At 49.6% G+C, this 26,759-nt stretch overlaps 1 protein-coding gene across 1 annotated transcript in view; it reads left to right on the plus strand.

Annotated features, from left to right (window-relative positions):
• CACNA1G (calcium voltage-gated channel subunit alpha1 G) overlaps nucleotides 1-26,759 on the plus strand; it is a 142,728-nt gene that overhangs the window by 28,287 nt on the left and 87,682 nt on the right. The window contains exons 2-3 of the mRNA XM_053960060.1: nucleotides 16,832-16,943; nucleotides 17,440-17,573. Of these exons, the coding sequence (XP_053816035.1) occupies nucleotides 16,832-16,943; nucleotides 17,440-17,573 (246 nt within the window). The remainder of the gene's footprint in view (nucleotides 1-16,831; nucleotides 16,944-17,439; nucleotides 17,574-26,759) is intronic.

Raw genomic sequence — 26,759 nt, forward strand, 5'->3', positions numbered from 1 at the left:
CCCTTGGTAGCTCTTGGGGACACGGGCTGGATCCCTCTGGGTCTGGGAAACAAAAGCAACCCAGACTTTTCAGCCCTGTTATCACACCCTGACTTCTGAAATTTATTTAGTAATAAATAGTGCAGATAGTGAAGGAAAAGAAGGAAAAGAGTGAAGGACCTGCACTGTCCTGAGCAGCTGAACTGCTCCTAGTGTGGGGAATTGCATAGAGATGCAATGCATGGACCATTTCCCACCTCTGCAGTGGTGGTGGGGCCAAGACTGCTGGTCTCAGCTCCAATCCTGCTTCTGCTGCCCAAATATAGCCCAAAATCCCTTGAAAGGAAAATGCGATCTCTCTTTCCCAGCTGAGCTGTCTGCTGGTTTTCCAGGGTCAATCTCACCATGAATGAGCAGCAAAATGCTTGCAGAAATGGAGCTTTGAATTAGGTGGGCTTAGTTGGGATCCTAAAGCTGAGCAAGTTGAACCTGAGGACAAATGGGGGCTGGTGACTTGTGTTGGGAAGTGCAATCTCTTCCCAAAATGCCTGTTCAAGCTGGGGAGATGCTTCCCACAGATTGTCCTGCAAGGGCAGTGGAGATCCTTGGGGAGATGCTGGCTGGGTGGTGATGTGAGAAGAGGGCAAAATACCTGTCTTCGTATTTTGCATCCTTGGACAGCCCCGAGCTCACTTGTGCACCTCTCTGTGTGCAAGATCAAATTATAATTTAATTATGTGTGTACAACACCAACTCCTTTGTGATCAAGGTCTGTCTGATGAGTGAGAATTGTAATAAATATTTCCTGTGACCAAGGGCTGGTCCCCGCCCCAGCACCTGCATCTTCTCCTCTGCATTCAGCAGCTTGCTTTATTTTCATTCTGTTCTCCAGCAAAATCACCTCCCTCTGAAGAGGGATAGCTGGGCTGGTCATGTCCAGAATTGTCAGGTGCCCCTGAGGCTCCTCCATCCCAAATCTGCATTGCCTCAGGATGGAGCTCACAGTGTGACAGGCAGGGCTTAAGTATGAATCTGGCTCCTCTGGTCACTGCTGGTGCTGGCAGATTCCTGCCTGACTGCTGCTGCCAGAGCCCTGGAGACTCATGATGCAGGAATATTTTTCCTCAGCAGGAGCAAGGCGTTGGGCACCCATTAGCACTGGCAGGGGAAAGGCACCCAGACTTTGGCATTTTGCTTTATACTTGCTGTCTGATGGTCCCATGCCTGATTTTTTGCCCCCTCCCCATTTTCAGTCTGGACATGATCCTTTGTGCTGCAGGACCGTGGGCATTGCCAGCAGGGCTGCCTGGCTCTCTTGGTGCTCAGTGGGAAGCAACTCCTCTTGCAGGTGGCTACTCTTGTGGGAAACCCATCTACCTTTGCTTTCTCATAAATATCTCATAATAGAGGTATCTCCTGCTCAGAGTGCCTGAAATGCACCTCCTGGCCTGCTGGCACTGAGGGCAGGAGGAACTGTGTCTGTGACATAGATGAGATGGGAAAGACCAGATCAGAGGAAAATGAATTAGGACACACAGAAGTCCCCTTGATCGGGACAGTTCTAATCCGGCTCAGTTCTCCTTATTTACAGTTGCTGAGAGGGAAGGCAGGAGAAAAGCAGCCTGGCAAGATACACAGAGCTGATCTCCTTCCCCCCAGCTGCTTTGCTCTCACTAATGTATTTGCTGGCAGTGCTCGCTGTCCCCGGAGCATTTTGAGCTCGGTCAGAACAACTGTTCACAGCCAAAACAGAAGTGTTGGAGCAGGCACAGGACTGGGAATGGCTGGGAGTTGATTGGAGCCCCTAGCCCCTCAATACGGGATGCCTGTGGGGAAATGAAGTGCTGACCCCTTCTGTGTCCCCTCCTCAGCTGGCAGAGATGGAGACGCAGCAGGGAAAACTTGCAGCCCCTGACTGCATCAGGGTCCCTTAGCACCAACAGGGTGTTTGTTTCTGCTGAGGGAAGGGACTGGGCACTGGGGCAGTTCTCCCAGGCCATACTGCTTGAAAATACTCCCTGAGAAGCCTCAGGGCTGCTTTTCTCTAGCTCAGGACTCAGTAAGATGAGTAGAGACATCTGAGAATGCTGCCCTGTACTGGGACACAATAAAGGACAGAGTCTTGAGGGAATCAATTTGGTTGCACTTTGCAGTGTTGCAGAGGAGATCAAAATCTCCCCCAAAATCTCCTTCACTGTAAAATGAGGCATTTGATACCCCAGGCTGCAAGCATGTGCTTCTCTCCTGAGCATCTCTGGACCTGAGCTGTGCTGGGACAGCGGCATTCCAGCACCCGCTGCGAAATATTCCAGCATTTTTGGTATGGCCTGGTGCAGTCGCCACACTTGTTACAGGCAAAAACAATGAGAACTTTATGAGGTGTAAATGTATTGTGCCTGAAAGCATCCATGTCCCGCTCAGCTCCATACATACACATACTTCTTCTACACCTCCTCTCCTCAGCCAAAATATCTTGTCTCCTTGCAGGCTCAGAGGAAAGATAAATATTAGCACTTTGAGATGCTCTGATCTAAGTTCTCTCTGTGTTGCTGCTGTTGTGGTTAAAAAGTACTTTTTCTGGCTGCAAAATTCATCAGGGTCCAGTCTCCAGGGTTCAGAGGGAAACCGGAGCAGCTGTTAATGAGGGAGCAGTAATATCTAGAGCTCATTCAAAGCAATAATGGGATTAGAAAGGAGACACACATACATTGGTCGCGTGCTTGATGGCTTTATTTTCAGCTTTTTTGTTGCTTTTCACTTTATTGGTTAGAACATCCATTTTGCGTTAGGCAGCAGATGATGAAATCACATGGGATCAGAGAGAGGTACTAGTGATGGGCTAAGATGGGGAAGTTTGAGCTTTCTTGGCCATTTCAGAGAGTTTTCACCACACGGAGCAGGAGTTAGAAGTGCACAGGGAGCAGGAGCAGACAATGAGGCTGTGATGGAGAGGGAGACAGGACAGCGAAGGGCAGGAGCTGGAGACTGCAGCCCCTTTATCGAGGCTTGTAATATCTTATTAATGGAAGAGAAACTGCAATTTTATTTTGTGGAAATTCTTTTGTTCCACATTAAATTTTAAAGCACTTTGCTTCCATTACAGTGTCCTGCCAGAGCGTGCTGCTGGCTGGGAGGAGCTGCCCTTTGAAAGGTTTTGGGAGAGCCCATGTTTGTGTCCAGGCTGGGGGAGCAGGGCAGGGTTGCAGGGTCCTTCCCTGGGGCTGTTACCCCAAACCCAACCCTCCTGTCACACCTGCTGAGCATCACCCAGAGTCTGGGGTGGGGGTGTGGAAAGTGTCACGGGTGGGCTGTGGTGGGCTGCATGCCCTTAGTGGGTGCAGGGGCTTGAGAAGGGCTTGCCTACACCCGGAGCTCTTTTTAATTAACTCCATGTGCAGGGATATGAGGATTCTGGAATGGGAACAAGGAACCCTTATTCCCCAATAAGCTTGTCTGCACATGGAGTAAATCAATAGCAGCTCATCAGGAGCTGTGTGCTGGCTGGAGATGCCGCCTAAGGATGAGTCACAAGCAGAGAGGGGGGCAATATAAAAAGAAAAGGGAAAAGAAATCTGAGGTTTGAGTCCAGACCTGGACTTAGGAATGCCCATTGCGTTTCTGGTGTGCCAAACCAAAGGTTTTGTATTGTGTTCCTGTACACTTTGTACTGTGTCCCTGTGTCATCTCCCCTGCCTGCTAATCCTTGTGGGTCGTTGGAAGAGAATTTTTCACCTTGATCCCATGATTATATGCTGGGCTGTGAGTGCCTGAATATCAGGACTCTTTGTGCCTTTCAGCTGGTTATGGGTTGCTCCTCACTGAGCTCCAAAGCAAGTGGTGCTGGCCTTGGGCTCCCAGTGAGAAGGCAATTGAATGGGCTGCGACTGAATAGCTCCAAGGATATTTTGGAATACCATAGGTTGTCCTTGTTGCTTTTCCTAAGCCAAAGTGAGAGAGTCCCAGATTAGTGCAGAAGATTGGGAACCTGGGGAGTTGTGTACATTTTTCATGAAGCTTTTTGGGAGATCAAAAGCATTAGAAAATCATTTGGTTTAAGGTTCCTGAAGTGACCAAATGCCTTGAGTGAGGCTCATCCAGAGCAGCCTGGGGCTGTTCCAGGACACAGCAGTGTGCAGGGCCAGAAGCTGCAGAAGTAGGGTCTAGTAAAGGTTTTGGAAAGGAAAGGATGAATTGCTTCTTACTGGGGGCTGAGTGCCAAGAATGTTTCTCACCTCTGTCCCAGCCTAGCAGTTGCTGATGGTGAGGGTCAGGACATCTGCACCAAAGATGCCCAGTCCCCCTTGGCAGGATAAAGACCCCCACAGTGACAATTTCCACCCAAACGTGCTCAAACCAACCTTGTTCCCAGTTATCTCAGTAAAGATGAGCTGCGGAAGAGATGTGGAAATGGAGCCTTTGCAGCTGCCAGGATCTCTCTGCCTGATTTCTTTCCAACACCAAGAAGCTCCTAGGGCAGTGGGCACCCAGCAGGCACCAGGACTTATTCTGCAGGAATGAATGAATGGAATAAATCCATTTTAAATGCCAGGTTTTGACACAGGTGACAGGCCTTAGGAGGTGGCAGTGGCTCAGTCCTGCTCTCCCTTTGTAGAGTTTTGACTCTGTCACACCACACTGTCAGGGTTGCCAGCACAGGAGGAGCCACTGGGGTCAGAGCTCGTCCATGGCTGCTGCCAGAGTCCTTTCAAGGCATTATAGATGATGTGCCATCCTCTCACTGAGCTTCCTGGCTATTGTTAGCTGCTGTTGAAGCCTGATGCTAATTAAATAGGGAATTTTGTGTTTAATAAATTCCTACTTGAGTCATGCCAGCAGGAGGGCACTGGCCAGATACCTGCCAGTGCCACTGCAGGGTGGCAGCACTGGAATGGTTCTCCCTTAGAGTCTCCTGTACCCCTCAGCCCTGTGGGTGCTACCTCACAGGGATGCATATCCCTGCACCCTGGTAAGCTTATCTACCTGATCCTTGGGAAGAAAAGCCCCCTCCCTGTGGTAGCAGCACCTTGGGATACCCAGAGGGATCTTCAAATGCTGGGAGCGGGATGAGCATCCCTGGTGCCGTGTCCCATCTTGTCCCCTTTCCTGCCATCCCAGGCAGCCAACCCTGTGCTCACCTTGCTCCCTGTTTGTTCCCACTTCCCATCTTTGCAAGGAGACTCCAATGCACTGCCAGGAAGCTGAAAACATCAAACTGCTGTGATGCCCCAAACCCCCGGGAAGCTCTGGAGCACTGCCTGCGTCTTGACTGCTGGGAAGGTGGGAAGCTGCCCTGCTGCTAGCCAGGCTTCATCCTTCTGCTTGTCTTTCCTTGCCTGGAGGGTAGACTGGACTGGTCTGTTTCCCCTGAGAATACCGGAATCACACTTGGACTACCACTAGCAGCAAGCAGGTTGCTGGGAGGGAATTGCAGGAGTAGAGGACATGGTTGACTCTGTGCCCCTCTCTAGCAGCTGTCCTTGCCTGGGTAGAGGAAACCAGGGGCAGTGCCATCCCTGCAAGCAGATTCCATAGGATGTACCTTAACTTTTACAAAATAGCCGCTTTTGCCATCTTTTCTAAGACTTCAGATATTTCATCTAACATCCATCATGCAAACCCTGCAGTGGAGCCTCTGCTGCTTCTCATACACCTTCCCTCCACATCTACCTTTGTTTTTTGGGCAGTGGGGTGTGGCATGTATAGGACATCACATCTGAGTGCAGGCCAAGATTTGGGCTGGAGCATGTGGGGTGAATCCTGCTTTTAAGCTGGTCTTGCCCTGTTTGCCCTGGCTGCAGCTGTGAGAGTGTGTGAGACTGGGAGGTGTTTTGGGGTGGCATCCCCTGTGTCCACACAAGTGCCACAGCAGAGCGTGGCTCCTGTACTGAGCACCATCCCAAACGTCTCCTCCTGCTTCTTCCTTCCTCTACCACCTCACTCCTTCTTCTCTGCAAGCAAGATGCTAATCCATGCATTCCTGCCATGGATTTGCCTGCAGGGTTCAGTTAGACCAAACACCCAACTCTGCTGAGCCCCTGCTCCAGCTCCTGCTGCCCACAGTGGCTCAGCCCTGGGGAGAGCAGCTTCCTGCTCCTGGTCGTTCCACATAAGCCTGGGATGGATTTTAGTCACTGTGGGATTTTGATGTGCTGTCGGGATTTTTCTGTTCCTGCAGATGAGTGTTCCTTGTACACACCTCAAAAGCTGAGTCAGGTGCACCAGCATCTCCCAGTGAAATCACAGACTGGCTGTAGACTCTTCCATGCAGGGAAAAAGGCAGGGATTGTGGACTGGGGTAGCCTTGACCTCCACTTCCCCACCTGCAGAATTCCCTCCTTGCTACTCATCTCCATTGTGAAAGCTCGGTGTTGCTTTCACTGAAAACAGCCATTTTTCTTATTTTTATTGATCATGGACTTCAAAACCCAAAGTGTGTAAGATGGTTCCAGTCTAATTAGTACTTAACCTGCAACAAAATAATGTATATTACATTGATTTTTTTTTTTTAGAAAGGAAACATTGTCTCAGTTTCTAAATGAAACAGTTTAGCAGGCCATTTGGAAAATCATCATCATGTTCAGACTTTGTAAACATAATTTCTTTAATATTATTTTTCCTGCAACTTGCAGCCGGGTAAGAAAACATACACAAAAATCGGTGGGTGGTTTGAGTCGCCCCAAAGCTGTATTTCTCCAGCAACACTCTTAATGGAAAGTTGTTCCCGGCATTGGCGAATGCCAACCAGTAAGCGGGAAGGGCTTGGTTCTCCCTGGGTCATGCACAGCTCCCAGAGCAAGGTTTCTTCAAAGGAGGCTCTCCCTCAGCTACCCTTCCAATCACAGCAAGTCAGGCCATGCCCTCAGAAACTCCTGGGGACCCCCCAGGCCAGTGTCCCCAGGTCAGGGCAGCAGTGAAGGGGAAAGGAGAAGGTGTGGGGACATGGGGTCTGCGTCCCCCAGCTCTCCTTTAAGCCGTTTGGACCCTTCAGAAGTGATGATAAGGGGCCCTCCAGCCCTTCTGCCATGGCTTGTTCCATAGGCTTAAAATGATTCTAGGTTTGTCCTTGGATTTGTCCTCTGAGCTTTTTGTAAGGTTTGGCCAGGTTTCCTTAGGGATTTTGAGCTTGTACCCTTCTGCAATCAAAATACTGTGCTGGGGACATGAAGGGCGCAGCTGCAACAGATGTGGCCAAGAGCTGCATGCTTTTGGCTCCTCTTGGAGCCACTGCAGCCAGCACTCTGCTTCTCATCCTGTCTCCCCTCTTCCTCCCCCAAGCCCCACACTGCCCATTTGGTGAGTACAAATGGACAAACCCCAAAGCCTGAGCTTCTCTAGGGGTCTTGGAAGGTGTTTGCCTCTGTGCAGTGGACACAGTTCCCTTCTTGGTGAAGGAGGGTGGGTGGAAGGTGCTGTGGAATGTCTTCATTCCTATTTGCCTTTTGGGACTTCTTGGTGATGACTCTGTGGGTCTGGCAGTGTGAGGTTTGCTGGTGAGGGCTGTGCTGTGCTTCAGATGCTCTGCCTCTCTAGGAGGGTTCCCTCCCAGGATCCTGCCCTGTGCCATGGTTTCCCTGTCTGTCACAGTCTGCACATAAGCATCCCTTGCCCAGTGACTCTGGATGAATGGGAATGGGCTGAGTGGAAGGCTGGGGCAGGGTAGAAACAGGTCATGTGTCTGGGATGGAAATGGGGTTGTTTGTTTAGCTTGCTCACCAAGAGCTCTTCCTCTGAGGTTTCCCCTGGCCCTCAGTCAACAGAGGGAATTCCCTTTCCCTCTGCCCAAGATCCAGCTGGGATTGCTGCAGGGAACATGCAGACTAGCTGTAATTGCTGTCTCTCCCCATGTTCACCAGGTTTTGTGGTCCTCACTTGGTGCCATACTGCCATCCACTTGTCTGGGTGATTAGGGATGTGCTGGATTAATCAGCAGAGGTGGTGATGATCCTGCAGACCTGTCCCATCTCCTGCACTGCCCCAATGACATTCTCCTCCCTGGATGCATCTTTCATGCACTTACTTTGTGTATATTTAATAGGCTGGGATTTGGTTTCAGCTCATGTGGGAGTTTGGGGGCTCAGAGGGCTGCATCCTCCAGTGGCTGGGGATGTGGGGGAGGAAGAGTGGTCCCCAGGGGAGAGGTCTGTGGAGGGAGGCAGAGAGCCTGTGACAGGCAGGGTGCTAATCTTCACAGGGAATACTTTGGCTTCACAAGGAATATTTGGCTTTGCAGGTGTGGGCACAGAGTTTTCCTGGCCAAAGAGGGTTAACCCAGTGTTGGTGGGAGCAGAGAGTGAGCTTGTCAGGGATGGTAAGGGAAGCAGAAGAGCTGCCAGGACAATTAGCACAGGCTTGTTCTCCCCAGCATGTCCCTGGGATGTAATCAGCCTATCGCTTCCCTGGCTTTATTAATACATTGATATTTGGAGGTCTTGGCTCTGTGCAGCGTGGTGCCTGCCAGCCAAGCCTCTGTGGGAAGTGGGGGTTCAAGGTGGCATGTCTCTGGGCATGGCAATGCCTCATTTTGGAAGCTGTTCAGGCTTCTTCCTTGGGGACTGATGGCAGAGGAGGAGGAAGAGGAGGAGGAGGAGGAGGAAGAGAGACATTCCCTCCATCTGTGTGCTGCCCTAGGAAGGGATTTAAATCACAGGTTTGCAAAAAAAAGGAAATGTGCCTGACTTGCTCAGTCTTTGAAGCCTGCAGGAGCCTCCTGACAATGATCCCCTTCCGGCTTCAGGCAGGTCTGGCTCAGAGGGGATCTCCTTCCCTGGCCATGGAGCCAGGCACTGTCAGCTAGGGCCTCCATCCTGGGGCTGGGGCAGCAGCAAGGATCAGGCTGTACTCCTGCAGCTCCCAGTGAGTGCAGGCAGGAGAGTTTCTGTTCCCAGGGTCAGTACCCTAGATCTCATCTACCCTCTGTGCCAGCAGCAGAGAGTGAGAGATGGTCTTGAAGGAAATACATCAATATTAAAATATAAACAATAAACATAGATTTTTATATATATATATATATATATATATATATATATATATATATATATATATATATATATATATGCTTAGGACTAGTTTTATCCTCATCCATCTTTCCTTGAGTCTGGGAACTCCTCTTTCCTGTCCTGTCATTCTTTCCCCCTCTAGTGTGAACTTGTCTGACCAGCACAACCTCCTTGGCACGGCAGCCCTGATGCCACATGTGTGGCCATGCAGAGACATCCCTTCAATTCCTTCATTTCACCAACTGTTACATAAATCTGCTTTTATACTGAACTTGTGGACGTCACTGGAGCTCTGTCCATACCCATAACATCACTGTTTCCATGGGAACTAGCGTACTTCCAAGGGGGAAAAAGTAAAAGGAGACTAAAAAAGGACAAAGAAGGAGCAAAATAAGACAAATATGTGACATATCCCAACTATGTGTTGGTGTAGGATGTTACAAAGATTTCACTGCAACTTGTTTAGTCAGCCTTGCATAATGGTTTTTGTCTTGAGTATAGCAACAAGCAGAATCACGGATGGCAGAAACTTAATAGTATCCCAAATATCCGGGGTCCCTTAGTGAGGAAGAGATGCCTCTGGCAGTTCTGCATGAGGTGCTGCTCTGCGTAAGCAGCAGGGGAAGACGCATCTGCATGTGCTGCATCATTTCCCTGGGTTTCCATGCGTTTTCCTCTGTCCTGGAGTGTGGCTGGGTCTGTGCATTGTGAGGAGGTGGCACTGCTGGGTGTTGCGGATGTGTCCTGGAGAGCAACTGGCACCGCTGAGCTTTAGGGGCAGGTGCTATTAAGGGACATTTACAGTGAGTGAGTTTAAATATATATATCTGGCAGTTTAGTGTCCATCCAATGTGCACTTTATAAGGCGTGGTGGGGGAAAGGGTCTTAAATAAGTTATTGAGCCTCAGCAATGGCTTTGGCATATTGAGAGTGTTTTAACTGGTAGCTGCGGTCTCCCTGTGGAAGACCCGGCCATTAGGAAGGATTTTACTGTTCACGACAACATCTTTGTTAATGCCATGTGTGAGCTGCTGGGAGGGAGCCCATCCCCTGTCTCTGTCACAGGAGGTGATGGTTGGTGCAGAGGCTGAGCTGGGAGCTGGGAGGGACAGGTCTGGGTAGAGGATGGGGACATGCTCCCACCTCTGCAGCCCCATTCTGGTGGGATGAATGGGAGGAGTGCCTGTCCCTGAGCCACCCAAATATTAGCTGAAGGTGCCAAACTGTTGGGAGAGGGAGATCGGGGGGAAGTTGAAGCTTCTGTGGAGGTTGGTTTGGGCAAGTGAGGCTTCACCTTCTTCTCTTCTGCCCTTCTCTCCAGAAGATGCAAAGCAGTGGGAGTTGGGGTCTTAGCACATGGCTTTGGCTGGTGAAAGAGCTGGTGAACTCCATGGGGCTCCCACCTGACCCATCCTGCTGGACCAGGGCTGGGGCCATGCACCGACCCTTTGCACCAGTTCATTTTGGGCTGTTTTGGACATTGCTCTTGGTGCTGAGATAGGCATGAGGAGGAGGGAAGGACTGGGATGAGAAGCCAAAATAAATTTAGCCTAAAGTGCTCCTGCTTGACATTTTATTACATTATATTATATGATATTATATTTATTTTATTAAAACACCCATCCTTGCAGATGCTGGTCCCAGAGCCAGGCTGCCAGCAGCTGAGGCCTCCCAGCTCAGGAGTTAATTGCAAGCGGTATGTAGGGCTTTTCTTAAAAGCTCCAGCTCCTGAAGTTTGGAGATTATGCAAGTCACTCAGCTTGCAGAATTTTTTTTATCTTCATTTTTTTTCTCTCTTTAAGCAATAAGACTTTAAACCCTTTTGGTTGCTGGAAAAAAGCTCTTGAAGTAGAAATCTAAAAGGTTACCAGGAAACAATACCGAAACTCTAAGATAAATAAGAACCTCATCAGGGTTTCAATTTTTTTCTTTTTTTTTTTTTTTTTTTACCAAACAACCATTTTTTTCACTCCCCATCCCCTCTAGATATGGCATCATTCTTTGCTTCATTACTTGGGTGGATGAACAGGGCTCCTCCACACTGCTGAGCAAATCCTACCTCTCTCTTCAGAGGTAGCTGCATCTCAAAGCAGAGGACAGCATCTTTGCCTGCAGCTGACAGTGCTGATTCTAAGTCCTTGGGAGAAGAATGATAAGATGATTGCTCCCTGAAATCCCCCATTTCCTCCTCTTTTGGGCTTTACAGTCCCTTTTTTGTGTTACGGGGCCACTGGGGACTCCGTAGTCTCGCCAGGATGGGAGCAGAGTGCTGCCTTTCATGGCAGAGGGGAGTAGCCAGCAGTGCATCCCTTTGAACATCTGCAAGCCAAAATGAATTAGAGATGACATTTCCAAAAACACTGCCATGAATAATTGCCCTGTTTTGGTTTCCCAGGTTTAATTGTGAAGCTGCATGAATTAAAAGAACCTCCTGCGTCTGTCTGCACTGGGAGGGAAATGGTTTTGAATTGCTGCAGAGCATTGATGAGGCAGGGATGCTCCTGCCTGGCTTTTCCCCAGCTCAGAGCCAGTGGATGGGGATATGCCAGGCTCAGTGGGGTCATGCCAGCTCCTGGCAGTGTGTCCTCAGCCTGCCAGCTGCAGTGACCTGGGATGGGGCAGACTGCCACACGATGGAAATGGAAACACTCTCTGAGCAGTGCTTGAATTTTTAAACCCTTTTGTGCAACCTCACTGGAGGAGCCTCTGAGCTTTCCAGGAATGCCCTGGCGATGGGACTTGCCTGGCACAAATCCCTGCAGACCACAGGGCAGGAGGCAAGTGCTCCATCACACATGTGCCATGAGCATGACAGGGCTGCTGTGCCTGCAGTGGCTTTTCCATCCTGCCAGGGAAAAGCAGGTCTACTGCTGCTGTGGTGCTGTGATGCTGCAGGAAGGGCTGTAAACCCTGCAGCATCTTCCCTGCTTCAGCCTGAGCTTGTGTCCCTCAGAGGGGCAGGTGGGAGCAGGCCTGGAAAAGCATCTGGGAGGGCAAAGCTGTAGGGTAGAGACCACGTTACAATGACACTGGGGGCAGATCCCTGCCAGTGCCTGGCTGCAGGTCAGGGAAGTGGATTCACTGGATAGAGATAATTTGAGAGCATCTCTGGCATTGTTGCATCCACAGAGGTGGAAATGCTTCCTGCAAATGCTAAAAGCAAAATACAGAGGCCAGTCTTGCTTTGGAAGGAATGTGGTAGGAAAAAAAATCTAATTAAATGTTCAGGACTGTGTTGGGAATCCTATAACCTTTAACTGGGCATGACATGATGAACCTTTTCCTGTTGCCTTGGTGCAGTCGGAGGCAAAGCTGGGAAGGGGTTATTATTTCCATCTGTGAGGCAGATTAATTCTGAGGACTTTTAACTTCCCTTGCAAATGGCCTAAATTAATGTTTTAGGATTTTATTCCCTGCCTTCTCCCACCCCCCTCAAAGGCCAGGCCCTGGAAGTGCCATTATGCTTCTGTCAAAGGGGCTATTTCTGGAATTGATGATATGAATGAAGCCTAAAACTCCACTCTCATTAACGTCTGCAGCTTATCCTGGTGTCACTCCTAAGCTGGTGGGACTTGGTGACACTGCAGGGGAAGGCTGTCATTTCAACCCAATTTTCAAATCACATTTGCACAAAAATTTCCAGGCCTTGCCAGCACTTTCCACACATTTGTCAAATCCCAGCTGCTGTCCCAGTGAGTGAGGGCTTCTCCTGGCACAGAAGCAATGGCTGTGGGTGCTGATGGGGCACTTGGTCCTGGATGTGATCTCTGGGTCAAAACGATGACTCCTTGCTCTGAAAAACAGGCAGCAAAGAGAGCCCAGTGTCACCTGTCTGGATCCAGGGTTTTTTATGCATTGCTATGGTTGAGTTTCATTGCATGGTACAAACCTGCAGCCCCTGGTGCTGCAGGGCTGCCTCCCCTTGCCCATGGAGCCCTGCTCCCATCACAGTGCTTGTGCTTGTGGGGGGTGGGGGTGTGGAGGGCTGTCCCACCTCACTTCCCAGCAATGGTAGCTCATGTCCTTGGAGAAGTAGCAGCTGTCCTTGGAGATGCTACTTCGCTGGAGAGTGGCAGGAGGGGTCAGGAAGGGAGAGAGAGGCATGCAGGGAAGAAGGAGAGGGGGAATGGTGGGAGCTACCTGGGAATAGCAAAACATCATGGAAGAAATAAATATTAATCCCATAGAAGAGTGTGTGTCCCTGTAGAGCATCACCAAATGCTCCCCTCCGTACTTGGCTCAGTCAGTGGCACTTCCCCAGGGAAAGGGACCCCCATCTCTGGGGCACAGAGGTGCCTGCTCTTCTCACTCCCAAACCAAAGAGCCCACCAGGACCAGTGCAAATGCTCCAGCTCCTTGGAGAGTGTCCGGGATGCAGCTGGACAGACCATCTTACCTGGTTACTGCTGCCCTTGGGCAACGGATCCTGATTTAATTCACTCACTGGCGAATCTGATCCAAACTTCTGCAACCAAATCATAGCAAGCATAATTCAATATCTTTCTCTTTTAAATATATTAGGCTGGGTAGTGCTGGCTAATTCAATCTGGGACTCTTGCCTCTTAATTGCGAAAGGTCAGGTGCTGTGAATCGCGGGCACATGGCACTGGGAGCACTGATGGTGGGAAAGGGCTCCTTTGGTAACAAGTGAGTGACTTCTGGACATTTTCCTTCTTTTTTTTTCTTTTGTTCTCTCTATCTTATGAATTTTAAGAGTCAGGTTACAACAGAAGTGTTACTGCGAATTTCTGTGTGGCAGAAACAGATTTTTTTTTTTTAGTTGAAAAGAATCTGTGAGGATTTTGGCTGCCTGCCTTGAGCATGTTGATTGTAAAAATGTGGATTTTAAAGAATACGCTGGGATTAGCAGTTGACCCTTAAAAGTGGTGACTTTCTGACACCTGGGGTCAGTGGGGTGGATGGGGTGATCACCTGCTGTGTAGTTATGAACCCCATTATTAATCCTTTTTCTTTTAAATATCAGCCCTGCTTGGTGTGAGGAAGGGGCAGGACCCTGAAGGCCAGCTCTGTTCCCAGCAAATATTTATCTCATGCAGCGAGGGCTGTGGGCTCAGCGTGACACTAGGTGGTGGCAATGCCACCTCTGCCCCTCCTTTCAAGTATTCTCCTCCTCACCTGAACTGCTGGCCAGGGACCAACACTATCTCTGATGCTTCCCCGAAGCTGATTTGCCCCTTCCCTGCAGCAGTGAGAGGCATTCAAAAAAGCACCTTCTGCTTTTGCTAATTGACGAGTTTCTCTTTGTCAGCCTCTCTGCTCAAAGGAGGGTCGGTACAAAGCCATAGCCAGAAGCACTTTGTGTGCCTCTGAAAATCCCATTAGCAGAAGAAAGAGCTTGAATCTTCATTCAGCTGGAAAAAAAAGGAGGGGGAAAAGAATAACACCCCCCCCCAAACTTCTGATCTATCAGCTGCACATTAACATACTGCCCTTGGCACTGCTGGGGTGCCTGTCCCAGGAATATTTAATCAGGGTAAAGTGTTATATGGGACTGAAATGTATGTGCTCCAGGGAAATGTGTTGATAAGTGGTCTGCAGTTAAATTTGGGGTAAAAAAACTCTGCCCTCAGCAAATAAACTCCCCTCCTGCTCTCTCGGTCCTCCCCACTCTCCAGGCTGTTTTCCTGCCTGCAGATGTTTGTTCCTGCAAGACAAGTTGGGATGTGGGGAGGGCAACCCTAAGAAGGGGGGACAGGATAGGATGGGGGGACCTTCACCATAGCCATGGTGGGCAGCATGGGGGAGGCCATGGCTATGCCAAGATGGGAGGTTCTAGCCCAGGGCACCATGTCTTTGGGCAGGTAGGGGTTGCTGGCTGTACCATGGGGACCCTCTTGGAGGTACAGATGTGGTGCTGGTCCCCAAATCTCCCTGCTGGCCACAGCTGGTGCCCTATGTAGGGCAGGTTGTGGCATCTTGGGGGCTGCACTCTCCTGGCTTCCCTCCACTTGCAATCAGTCACTGGTACACTCTAATGAGTATTGAGGGGCATCTGAGGCATGATGCAGACTGTGGCATGCCAGGGAAGGACAGGGAGGGTGTCTTTGGTGCCATTTCAGCCTTTGCTCATCCCTCTGTGCTAGACATGGGGCTGTGGTGGGCTTGGCTCTGCTCAGCTGCCCTGGGTGAGTATTAGGGCTGTGCTGGGTCTTGGACAGGGAGGAGGTGAGATCAGAGTGGCTCCAAGCTGATGCCCACCATGGTTGTGTGCCCGTCTCTGCTTCCCCAGGAATTTGCAGTCCCCAGCCAGCATCAACAGCTGCCTACTGGGGCAAAAGCACCCCCAACTGGGATGGAGTGTATGGAGGAGATCCACATCCAGTGAAGGCTCTTGTCCACTGCCATGGAAGAATTCAAATGGATCTTTGACTGTCTGGGGATTTGTCCATTTGTCTTTGCAGGTTCTGATTGACCCAGCCCAGCTTTCCTGGGACATCCTCACTTCCCTGCTGCGTATCTTGCACAGCCCATGAAGGTGACATTCCTTCTGTCTCCCCTCTGGGATTATACAGGGTTTCTTTTAATTCTTTATGTTCCCAAGGACTTTGCAGCTCCTTGCTGGCAGAGCCCTGGATATGGCTGGTTCTGCTGGGGGGGTCTTCCCAGCCACCCAAGCTGGGGATTCCCTTCAGTAGCTGCCCCTTCTTCTGGCTGCCCTCCATGCCTGCCCCCACAGGACTATATTTAGGCTAAATATCCCAGCCCATAGCCCCACCCTGACAGTTGGAATGTCTATCCCAATATCCTGTAAACATTTCTCCCAATTAAGATCCAGATTGTTGACAACCAAACCGTGACTCAGCCCCATGTGATTTTCCACGAATTCGCCCAGGATGGGTGGCAGGAGCTGCCAGCCCCAGGCCTGTGTGCCTGGTGGGGAGGCACCTGCTGATTCATCCTCACCTTCCACTTCCCCAGGCAGAAAACGCTACAGCACGGGCTCCTCAACACCACCCGCTGCTGTGTTGCAGTGAAAACTCTTGTCTGACAAGGGCCATGCTTCTTTTCCTGGAGCATAGAAGCTGCTGCTGGCACTTAGGCAGGAGCATGGCCCTACTGTCTGTGGGTTCTGGCAGTCGAGAGGGTGTTTTTCATGCTAGGCTGGAAGATAACCCCAGCACCACACTGAACCAGTGCCTGGATTTCCCATCTCTGTGCTCCTGGAAATGGTCCCAGAAGGATGCAGGAAGTGGGTACCAGGTTTGAACCATCCCTAAGGGGATGTGCTGCAGCAGCACACTCTATTCTGCCCCAAAAGTGCATCCAACATCTGTTCCAGCAGTTCAGCTCTTTCAAAATTGCTCTGAGAGGCAGGAGGCAAGGTACAGAATGGACTCTGCTGGCCCTTACTTAAAGGCTTTTAGGCTGTTCATTAATGGGTTTGGCAGTCTTGATTTGGATTGGGAATGAAAGTTTAAGCAGTGACTTCGGGGAAACACCCCTGGGATAAGCTGGGACATGGTTAATAGAAATTGTAATGTTAAAGTGCTTTTCTGTAAAACGCTAGGAGAGGAAATTAATGGTGTGGGGTTGTTTAGTTTTTTTCTAAAAGTTGATATTGCTCATTTAATTAAATGTTTTAATCCATCACATCAGCACTCAGCACTCTTGCCATGCATCTTCCATTTTAGAGTGGTTTTCACATCAGCTGTAGCCACTGATGGCAGCATGGGGAGAACACATGCAGGTAGCTCAACATGTAAACCCAGAGAACACCTAACGTAGGGAAGCTGGACTACTCCTGGCCTTAAACACCAGAAAAATCTTTCCAGTTCAGATATTGCTTCTCCTGGATGCACCTCTGGGTCTGTTGCCTCCTTGATGGGTGTGTGCAGATGGTTTGAGAGGGTCAGCATGCTGGTGATTCTGCTCAACTGCGTGACGCTGGGCATGTTCCACCCCTGCGAGGACATCGCCTGTGACTCACCGCGCTGCAGGATTCTCCAGGTACAGCCCCAGCACTGCTGGAAGCTCAACAGCAGCCTCAGGTTGATGTGGAGAGGGAAGGACTGAGCTGCCTCCAGCCATGGTGGCATGGTGTCCCAGGATGTCAGGTCCTGCCTACACTGTCTGTCCTGTGAGCACTTGAAAAATTCTGGTTTTGGTGCTCGGATGAGAACATGCAGTGCTGTCAGGCAAAGCCCCTGCCAGGCTGTGCCAGCCCCAGCCTAGCTAAGCTTTTCTTGGAGTGCCTGGGGAAAGCCAACCATCTAGAGGTCAGTAAAAGCAGAGCCCAAAATATACTTGTCCCATTATCCTGGCACTATGGGTGCTGTTGGACCATCTAGGCTGGGGAAGACACAGGCCTGCTCTCAGCACAGCTTCTTCCCAGGGATTTAGCTTTTAGAGATGCAAGAGGAGACCTTGCTGGACTCAGGTTTCTAATTCCCTCCCTTGGTGCAAGTGTGCAGGAGCATCCCTCCTCCTTTCCTTTCTTTTGCAGAGCTTTGATGACTTCATCTTTGCCTTCTTTGCTGTGGAAATGATCGTCAAAATGATTGCACTGGGTATTTTTGGGAAGAAATGCTACCTGGGAGACACATGGAACCGCCTGGACTTCTTCATCGTCATTGCAGGGTAGGTCTGGGGAGGCAGATCCCCTTCTTCCTGAGTCTCTCTGTTGTTATTTATGTCTCTGTTTGGCCAGCACTGGATTTGGGGGAGCAGCTGGTTTGCAGCAGTGAAGGCTGGGGGCTGGCAGGTGTTGGTGTTGTCCATCCCAGCTTCCCAGCAGGGATCACTCCGGAGCTGCAGCTGCCCCTCTGGTGCTCTCAGTAGCTTGAGGGAGAGCTGATGCTCAGTTCATGGGCAGAGCAGGGCAGGGTAACAAAAGTTGTTTGTGGTGGATTTTGACCAGCCTGGGGCTCCTTTACTGGGTACTGTGCTTGGCTCTCCTCCCTCCAGCCCACCAAATGTTTCAGTTTCCATGGTTGGAATGGGCAGTTGGGAGCATGGAGGGTTGTGCCAGGAAGGATTGTTCACTGAAACGTGCACAATTGCCGTCATTATTATACCTTTTTTTTTTCTTGAGGGAAACTGATCAAGTTCTCCTTTCTGAGTGTTTTCCTTTCAGAGGCACCTGGTTTGAATTAAAGGCTCTTCCAGCATCTGAGAGTCTCCTGGTGGAGGCTGGAAATACACATGAAAAGTCCTTTGCCACTGGCCACTGAGCTGAGTTTCTTTGATACACAAATTTCTTGCTGACCCTCACCTCCCCTCTCTGCCCCAAGGCCCCCAAGACTTTTGGGAAAACAGTTGGGTTTTGCCTCTTTTGATAGAGCTAGGGATCAAATTTACTAGATTTTCTTGAAAAGAAGCAGAGGCCTCTCCCAGCTTGTTTGCCTGGCATGGGTTTGGTGTCCCAAAGAAGGGGCAACAGCCCCTTGTTTGGTCCAAGAAGGGACAGCACCTTAATGAGTTTTTCTTATGGTCTAGTGCTGACCTCACAGGGACATGGCCCATGCCTCTGCTAGTCAGCTGGGAGAAGTAAAACGGAGGTGCCAGGTCTCTCAGTGCATCCTTATTGAAAAATTCATAGTTGCAGAGGTGAAAAGGTTCAGTGAGCTTCATAGCCAAGAGCTGTATTTGTCCCCATAAACCTGTCCTTTGCAGGAGGCTACAACCTTCTACTTTCCAGCCCCACCAGCTTCTGGCTCCTCAGTTTAGGAGAAGGCTCAGGGTTTCCTCCTGAAATGTCTGAGCAATGTTAGGGACAGCAGTGATGGGATGCTGGACAAAAGGGAACCACAGGTCCAATCAGGTCTGGTAGGGTTGTAGACACCAGCAGCACATCCAAGGGCTGGAGCTTGCTAAGCCACCTTTATTTCTTCTCATTGATTATGTCTTATACTGTAATTAATTGTGATGAAGAGCCCAACCCAAGCAAGGCCTGACATCCTATCTGGGGAAGCATGGTCACAGACGCTGGAGCTGTTCCCAACTCCACTGTGCTGGAGTACTGACACCTTGCCCTCCCAGCTTGGTCCTGCCTTTGCCTGTTGATCTTGAAAGACCTTTGGAGCCAGACTTATTCCTGAAGTCATTCTGTGGGGACCCACCATGATGGGACCTCCACTCTAGAGGGACACCAGCTGGGACCATCCTTATTCCTATGCCAAAACATTGTACTTCTCTTTGCTTAAGCAAAGAAATCTCTGCATACCTGCTGCACCTGGCCAGGTGTTTGGGTATGTGAGAGTTATCTCCTTCCTGGGCAGAGCTGCATCATGGCACAGATCCTCCCCTGCAGCAGCTGCTGCCCCATCCCCATCATGCAGAGACATTTTTTTGCAGCATGGTAGCCTGACCCTCTCGTGCCTTCTGCCAGGTTGGCTTTGCCTCTCACTAAGTGATGGCTCTTTCCTCCATGTGCATGAACTGTTCCCATCTGTGCCCTGTCCAAACCAATTCAGCTGGCAAAGGATCTAACTGGATTTAAATACAAAGCAGAGCCTCTCCTCCTCCAGCACAGGCTTTCTCTGCTCCCTTTTGTGCCCTTTTGCTCTCCTCCAATCTTAGCCCATCCATCCTGGAGTGCTGCATCCTACTTAGAGCATTGCTGCAATCCTGGAGAGCCTGCTGAGTGCCAGGGAAAGCCAAAGGGGCTGCAGGAATTGGACACTGCTGTAGCAGAGAAAAAAAAATAAAGGACTCAAGCCCTTAGTAGACCTAAGATACAGGTAAAAAACACTGTAAATGCTGCAGGGTCAAATTCCAGCCAGACAGAGGGAAATTTCTCAGATAGCCCTTAGTGCAGCTCTTTGGTTCCCAGATGGGGCAAACTACACCAATGAGCACCCAGCCCATGGTGCTCACAACAGAGCACAGGAGCAAGGAATGAGCCAAGCTCTGCATGGAGGAATCCTGCATCTGAGCAAGTGTCAGGAAAGAGGCCAGAGCCAAACTGGGACCCTGGAAAGTGTGTGCCAGGGCAATCCTCAAAACCCAGCTGGGTTTGCTTAGATACCAGATAAAGTGAGTCATGTTTTTATGGAGGTCTCACATAAGGGTCTCAACCAGGTTCCCCAGTGAAATGCCAGGGGAGGGGAAGGAGGTTTTCCTGTAGTCCCGTTGACCACAATGAAGCCATTCTGTTTCTGCCTTCACATTTTTTCTCTGTCCTTTATATGCAAGACATGGAAGGAGGGAAGCAGCAGCACAGTGTGAGCTCCCCAGCACCCAGCAGGACCCTGAGCTCTGGCTCTCCAGCTTTCCTTGCCACTTCCTTTTTCATGGGCTGCAGAAAGTGATGTCAGGGGAGAAGAGAAGCAGCAAACTATATCTGTGGGGTATCAAGTGGGGAAAGCATGTAATACTGGGGCTGTACACTCCCATGGGCACAGCATCCACAGAAATCCTTCCCAGCCACCACTAGTTTAGAACACGCTTCAACCCACACTGCCCTACCCCACCACCCCTCCCCCCTCCCAAAAAGTCCCAACTTATAGCATTTCACCTTCCCCATTCTTTGAGAACTTTCTAGATCTGACAGAGGTTATCATTGTGGAGAAGCCTTTTTGTGCATTTGTGCTCTAAATCTCCTTCCCTCTTGGAGTTCTGGGAGAGCCTCTTGGATGCTGTCCTTGCTCCTGCTGGCCACTTCTGTGGGATGCCATTAAGTGCTTCTCATCTCTGTTAAACTGTCCAGACCAATCTCATGAACTCATGGAGTGTAAATGACTTCTTTGTGACAATGTAATGCAATTAGTGCTAATTATAGAGTGTGTAATGTCTGCAACACATCTCTGTAATTACAGTAAAACTTGCTGGAGATGAGAATAGTGCTGTATTATCAAAACTCTGCTTAGGGAAACACAGCTTTGGCTGTAGGTTACAGAGCTGCGTGGGGAAAAAGGGGAGGGAAAAAAAAGTGATGAATGGCATAATTATGTTGCATTATTTTTAGAGGAGGGCATTTGGGGAGTTTCCTTGTGAGAGAACACTTTGAAGGTTAACAGGCATTGCAAGCAGCTCTTGCCCTCTAAAGATGGTTTGATATCATTCTGACCTCTCTTAGCATAAGACACAGATGTACTGAGGATGGATGCTGGTAGCGTCCCAAAATATGCAGAAGTGGTTTCAGTTTAATGCTGACTGGGGCTTGGGCTGGTAAGCCACAGCTGTGGGATGGAGATGGCCCTCACTTGGTGTCTCCCTGGCCACTGTAGGACCCAGCATCCACTATCTTCCCAGCAGGGCACAGGAGCACCTTCTCTGCTCAGTCTGTGGGAAGAGGGTAGCCACAGACTGAGGTCTCCCTTCTGCTCAGCTGGAGCCAGCCCTAGCCCCACACTTTGCTGCAGTCCCAGCAGCTTGCAGGAACACAGCTTGTTCTGGCTTTGTTCAGATAAGGACTTCCTTGACTTCTGCATCCATGTAGATTGAAATGGGATTTAAGCCATCCTCATAAAAAAAACCCATGGTGTGATTTTGGAGTTATCCTGTGCAGGGCCAGGAGCTAGGCTTTGATCTTTGTGGTTCCCTTCCAGCTCAGGAGATTTTGTGTTTCTATTCTATAATTCTAACCCCAAAACAACAAAAATCCCTAATGGTTTATTGTTTTCCTGTGAGAGAGCTTTACAGCAGGGGATAATTTGGAGCTGTCAGAACTCATAGGATTCTTCTCTGCCTTCCTGTGCCCACATTCTGCTCCCCACCAAGCAGGGCTGTGCATCATCCCATGTTTGAGCTGTTGGGTCTGTGGTTACTCCAGGCTCAGTCAGTTGTTTGGCCAAGACTGAAGAGCCCTGTTTGTGCTTTGCTCATTGTAATGGTAACAAGCTTCTTCAAAGACTTTGTAGGAAAGTTAAACACTTCTGGAATATTTTGCTTACGATTGAAGAGGAGCTGGAACTGCTGGTGGTTGGCAGGCTGCTTAATTCAGGAACAGACACCACTTCTTTCTCTCTTTGTTTCCTGAACATTTCTAATGTTTGTTATGATATTTTTTCTCTCTCTGTGGAAGGCTGTGAGTTAAACAGTGAGCTCCACTGAAGCCTTCATAAACAACCTTAAGAATGTCTTTCTCCGTCCTGGTTTAGAGCATTGAATTTCAGGGATGAAATAGGCTGCAGGAAGCCCTGTTGTGTTCATAGGAGAGAAAGGGATGACACAGCCCCCACTCCATTCCTGCTCCATCTAAATCTGGATGGGGTCTGAAAAGCTCTTTAGCTCAGAAATTGGAAGGAGGGCTATGGTGCCAGACGGGTCTCTTCAGGGAGCTGTGATCCCATGGCTGCCGCAGCCAGAGCAAGATTCCTGCTGGGTGCTCTTGGTGAAGCTTCCAGCATGTTGCCTTCATCCCACAGCACCAGATCGCTCCAAAGGCAGGCAGGGCTCCCCTGAAGGGCATTTTAGCTACACAAGGCTGATCAAGGGGCTGTTTCAGCTTCCTGGCTCAGACACGGGGAAGAAAGAGCAGGTGGGGGACTGCCTACGGGAGCTCCTGCTGCAGCCTCCCACTGCAAAGGCTGATTTTCCCCGTATATTAATCTCTTCATCCCTTAAAACTAAAACTAACAGGAAGGCAGGATGAATGTTTCTTTTTCATTCCCTCTGCCTCTGTTGGGCCATCTGACCTGAGGAGCAGCACATGAGGATGTGGCAGCAGTACCCTCTGTGCTGCCTGGGTACCCCAAGCGAGCACCAGGGTGTAATTGCCCATGTAAGAGGCTGATTTGCACACACAATTACCCAATGTGCGGCCACTGCCACAGCCCCTCTGGGCCACAGGGAAAGCTGCACCAAACCTTCTCCCAGGAGCCTGGCCTTCTCCTGGGCATTCCAGGATGGATATGAGTGTCCTGGAAACTGGGAGCCTCCTCCACGGCCTCACAGTGTCCTGACTAATCCCAAATTAGGTACTTTGTGCTCTGAGCAGAAGTGCCAGAACATCAAGCCAATACTCGTCATCATGAACGTCCAGGACTTCGATATCTGGGGCTGAGCTGTGCAATTTAATGTTTTAAGTTACTTTTGGGTGGATAAAGGATAGCCAAGACCTGGGCACAGATGAAACCCATGGCTATGGATGCTACATGCTGCCTTCCCACAGCCTTTGGAGCAAAGCATCCTGAACAAGCTGCATCCTTGACTCACAGAAACCTGCTGAGTAAAAGAAAGCCCTCAGCATTCTCCCTCGCAGCTGAGCTGACTCAAATCCACCTGTGAAAAATCTGGAAGTTTTTTTCAGTTTTAGGACTTTTAAAAAGGTAATTCTTTTGTTTCGTTCAGTTCTTCAGCTGAACTTGCTGCTGCTTCAAAAGCCTCATTAGTCAAGTGTCCTGGCTGGGACACATGGCGCAGCAAGATCCAGCAGGCTGCAGGGTTCATGCTCTCTGTGTGCTATTCTTTTTCTTCTGTTCAGCTTGATTGAAATGAATATTTTTAAAATTAAGCAACACCCACGAATGCGGTGAGACTCACAAGGCTCCAAACGCAGCCGCTGAATGAAAGCAGAGCACAGCCAAGCTGGTGAGAGCTGGGGGAAATTTCATTCCAGCTTTCTGAAGATACACCACCTAAATAATTTCCCCTTGTCTTTTCCAGCACCAATGGCTTAATATCACCCACTGATGGCTGTGCTTTGTAGATAAAGGGTGTCTATATGCCCAGTTTTGGAAGCTTTTTAATGCTATTAAATAAATCTCAGCCTATCTCTCCTCAGCAGTGCAGGGCTCTGAGTGTGTAGGGGGTGGGCAGCTCTCAGGGGTGGCCCTGCCTGCAGCCACTGCTGCTTTGCCACCAGTTCCTTGTGTGACCTTGGTCAAATCCCCTGGTTGTGCAGCACCCTCAGCACCCAGCTGTGAAAGGGGAGAGTTCAAGACTTCCTTGGATAGTGCTCTCAGCAGAAACTCTCTATGTGACTCTGCTGGGTTTTCACAACATCTACTTCCTGAGCGAGTGTGATCCTGGCGATGGGACCAGAGTCAGAGCTGAGAACAGGGTGCTTCAGAGATGCAGTGCTGGCTAGGTGTGTGAAGGACTTCGCTGGAATTTCTGTGCTCTGTTAGGGACTCTTTGGGTAAGCAGAGCCCCCTGAACCCTTCCCGTGATGCTCTGAGCATCACTTTTGAAAGTCCTTTGCCTCAGGGTTGCTGCCTAGCATCGTATTCAGGCAATCCTTCCCAGTGCATTGGGTTTTGCACGAGAGAAACCCCAGCATGCTCCAACTCACTGTCTCCAGATGGAACAGGAATGAATTTCTCCTGCCTGGTCCATCTTGAGCCATCCTTGTTGCCTGTCAGCTGAGCTCTGGGAGTTCTCCTGCTTGGAGAAGCATTTGCCAAAGGTTTGCATCAGCTCCCTCTCTGCCTCCCACTAGCAGCCCGTTGTATGTCTGGCTTTGCAGATGCTCCACTTTTATTCTTAGAAAGTCCTAAATATTTCCTCTTTCCTTCTGAAAAACTCCAGTGATGGGGGTTGCTAATCACCCTGACGAGCTGTGAATCCATCCTATTTAATGCTGCGTTTCTCTCTGAGCCTTTAACTTGGCTGGGCACCAGGTTGATGGCAGCGGTGCTGACAGGCATCGTGCCTTCCCCTCTGAGCAGAGATGACATTTGAATTGAAGCTTCATCAGGAGCCTTTTACACTGCAGATTTCCAATGCGTAAATGCTATATATGCTGGTAAATGTACCTGTCACCTCACCAGCTGGTGACATCCTGACATTTGCTCTCCCTGAGTATCTTCCCTTGCCAGGGATGTGGATTGATTCTTCCCTTGCCTTGGGAAGTGACCTTATAGCTGGGGACTGGTGGTGTTCTCACTGGACTTGCTCTTTAGTGACTGAGCTTTACTGACATTCTTTTCTCTAATACTGAGTTCTCTCAAGGCACTTGAACTGTTGGTTACCACCAAGGTGTGGACACTGTAGTCCATGTTTGGGCTGAACTTGACAGTGCTGGTAAGACCAGTTCTGGTAGCAGTGCCCAGCAACATAGGCAGGAGACCACCTTCTTGCTCTTGGTGTTCAAGTGTTTGCTTAAGCCTCTGGGTTGTTGTGCGGCTTGTTCCTTTAAATTGTGCATTATAATTGTTCTTTAATATGTTAAATCAAAATGCATTTTACAGCACATCTTTTGCAGCTTACAAGCACTCAGATCTCTGGAAGTGTGTCTGGAGCTGTCATTAATCAGAAAATTATTTGTCTTGGTGCATTTAACCATGTGCTGCTCTGAATTTTGCTTGCAGCCTCTGTTTTAATAATGGATGAAAGAAAAGCTGTATATTTGATATGGGCTTTTTACCTGAATATTGCCAACCATACAGAAATCTTTTCAAACAGCGAGTGAAACTTGACAGCAATGAAAGCCAGGGAAGCCACTGCCTCTCTCCTCACCTTAGCCAAAACTTGCCCAATGCAGGGAATCCTGTGCATTGAGGAAGGGACTGGTTTTCTTCTCCGAGGTCAGGTGGGATTTTGTGAATACGTTGCATTCCTTTCTGGTCAGGGGGCTGTGAACAAATTCATAGTGTCCATATGTGCATGTCCAACCTCCATCTCCTGGGACCTTCCCATTGCTGTGGGGGTCAGCTAAGCAGAGAGGAATATGTTGAGGTTATTTTAAACTTAGATATGGTTTGACCATCATCATTCTCATTAGAGCATATCAGGTAAAGCCTCACTGCATTGAACATGGAGTTGTTCATATGGGGGGTGGAAGGGGAGCCTTCTCAACTCTGGGGCACCCCTCTCCTGCTGGGGGCCAGAAGGGAGGAGAGTGGGTTTGGCTGATCACAGCAAGAACAGAAGCCTCCAGTGTGCTGCAGCCATGGCAAACATAACACAACACGGATAGATCCTGAGGGATTTCCAGCAGGGAGGAAAGGGACAGCACTGATGCCTTGGTACAAGGAGTGACCAAAACCTCCTCCAGAAACTTGATGTCTAATCAGGTGAGATTAATTCAGACCAGGGCAAGTGTGGAAGAAGGTTGTGATTGAGAAGCAGAGAGCCTGTCTGTGAGGTGGGGCTGGAAGAACTTGATTTGTTTGACTTTGCAAAATCAGGCTGAGAGAAGATGTGCTTTGTCCTCCGTAAATACATGGGTGAGTAAACATCAGGGACAAATAACAGCTCGAGAAGCTACTTTAAAGACAGTGCTGCCATAAGAACAAATGGATATGAGCTTGTACTGAATAAATTCAAGCTGAAAGTTAGGCTTCTCGCCACTAGAGTCGGAGCGAGGGAACCACCCAGCTTGTTTGGAGATGGAATTTTTGGAAGAGATTAATATGCTATGGTTGCCTGTGGTAGTGGGAACCTGACTGTCCAGGGAGGCTCAAGGTTGTCTTTCTTACCTTTGCTTGGCTCTGCCTCTTCAAGACTGTTCTGGGCAGAGCTCTTGGATCTTCCCACAGCAAAGTCCTGGAGGTGCTGTGACTGATGACTCTGTTGTGCTTGAGCAAAGGTGAGAAGAATGAGAGGTACTGGGGCACCCCAGAGACTTGCAGCCATCCAGGTGCATCCTTAGACTAAGTCCTGTGAATGTTGCTCCTCTATGTCCTGAGCTGGGGAATAACCCTGACAGACACTGGGAGCACTGGGAGGTTCCTAGGTCCATGTTGGCCCCATTTTTTATCTGCAAGTGTCACCAGTTTTGGTCCCACCTGCCCAAGGGTGTCTACTGAGCAGAGACAGCAGAGGTCAGTGCCCTGTGCTGATCGTCTCCTGTGGCCCACAGAGGGGTCTGTACCAGGAGATGTTCTTCCTTTCAGGACTGTGGTGATGCTCAGCACAACAAACTCAGATTCATTACAG

This window comes from Vidua chalybeata, chromosome 19 (genome assembly GCF_026979565.1).
Source record: "Vidua chalybeata isolate OUT-0048 chromosome 19, bVidCha1 merged haplotype, whole genome shotgun sequence".
Taxonomy (NCBI): Eukaryota; Metazoa; Chordata; class Aves; order Passeriformes; family Viduidae; genus Vidua; species Vidua chalybeata.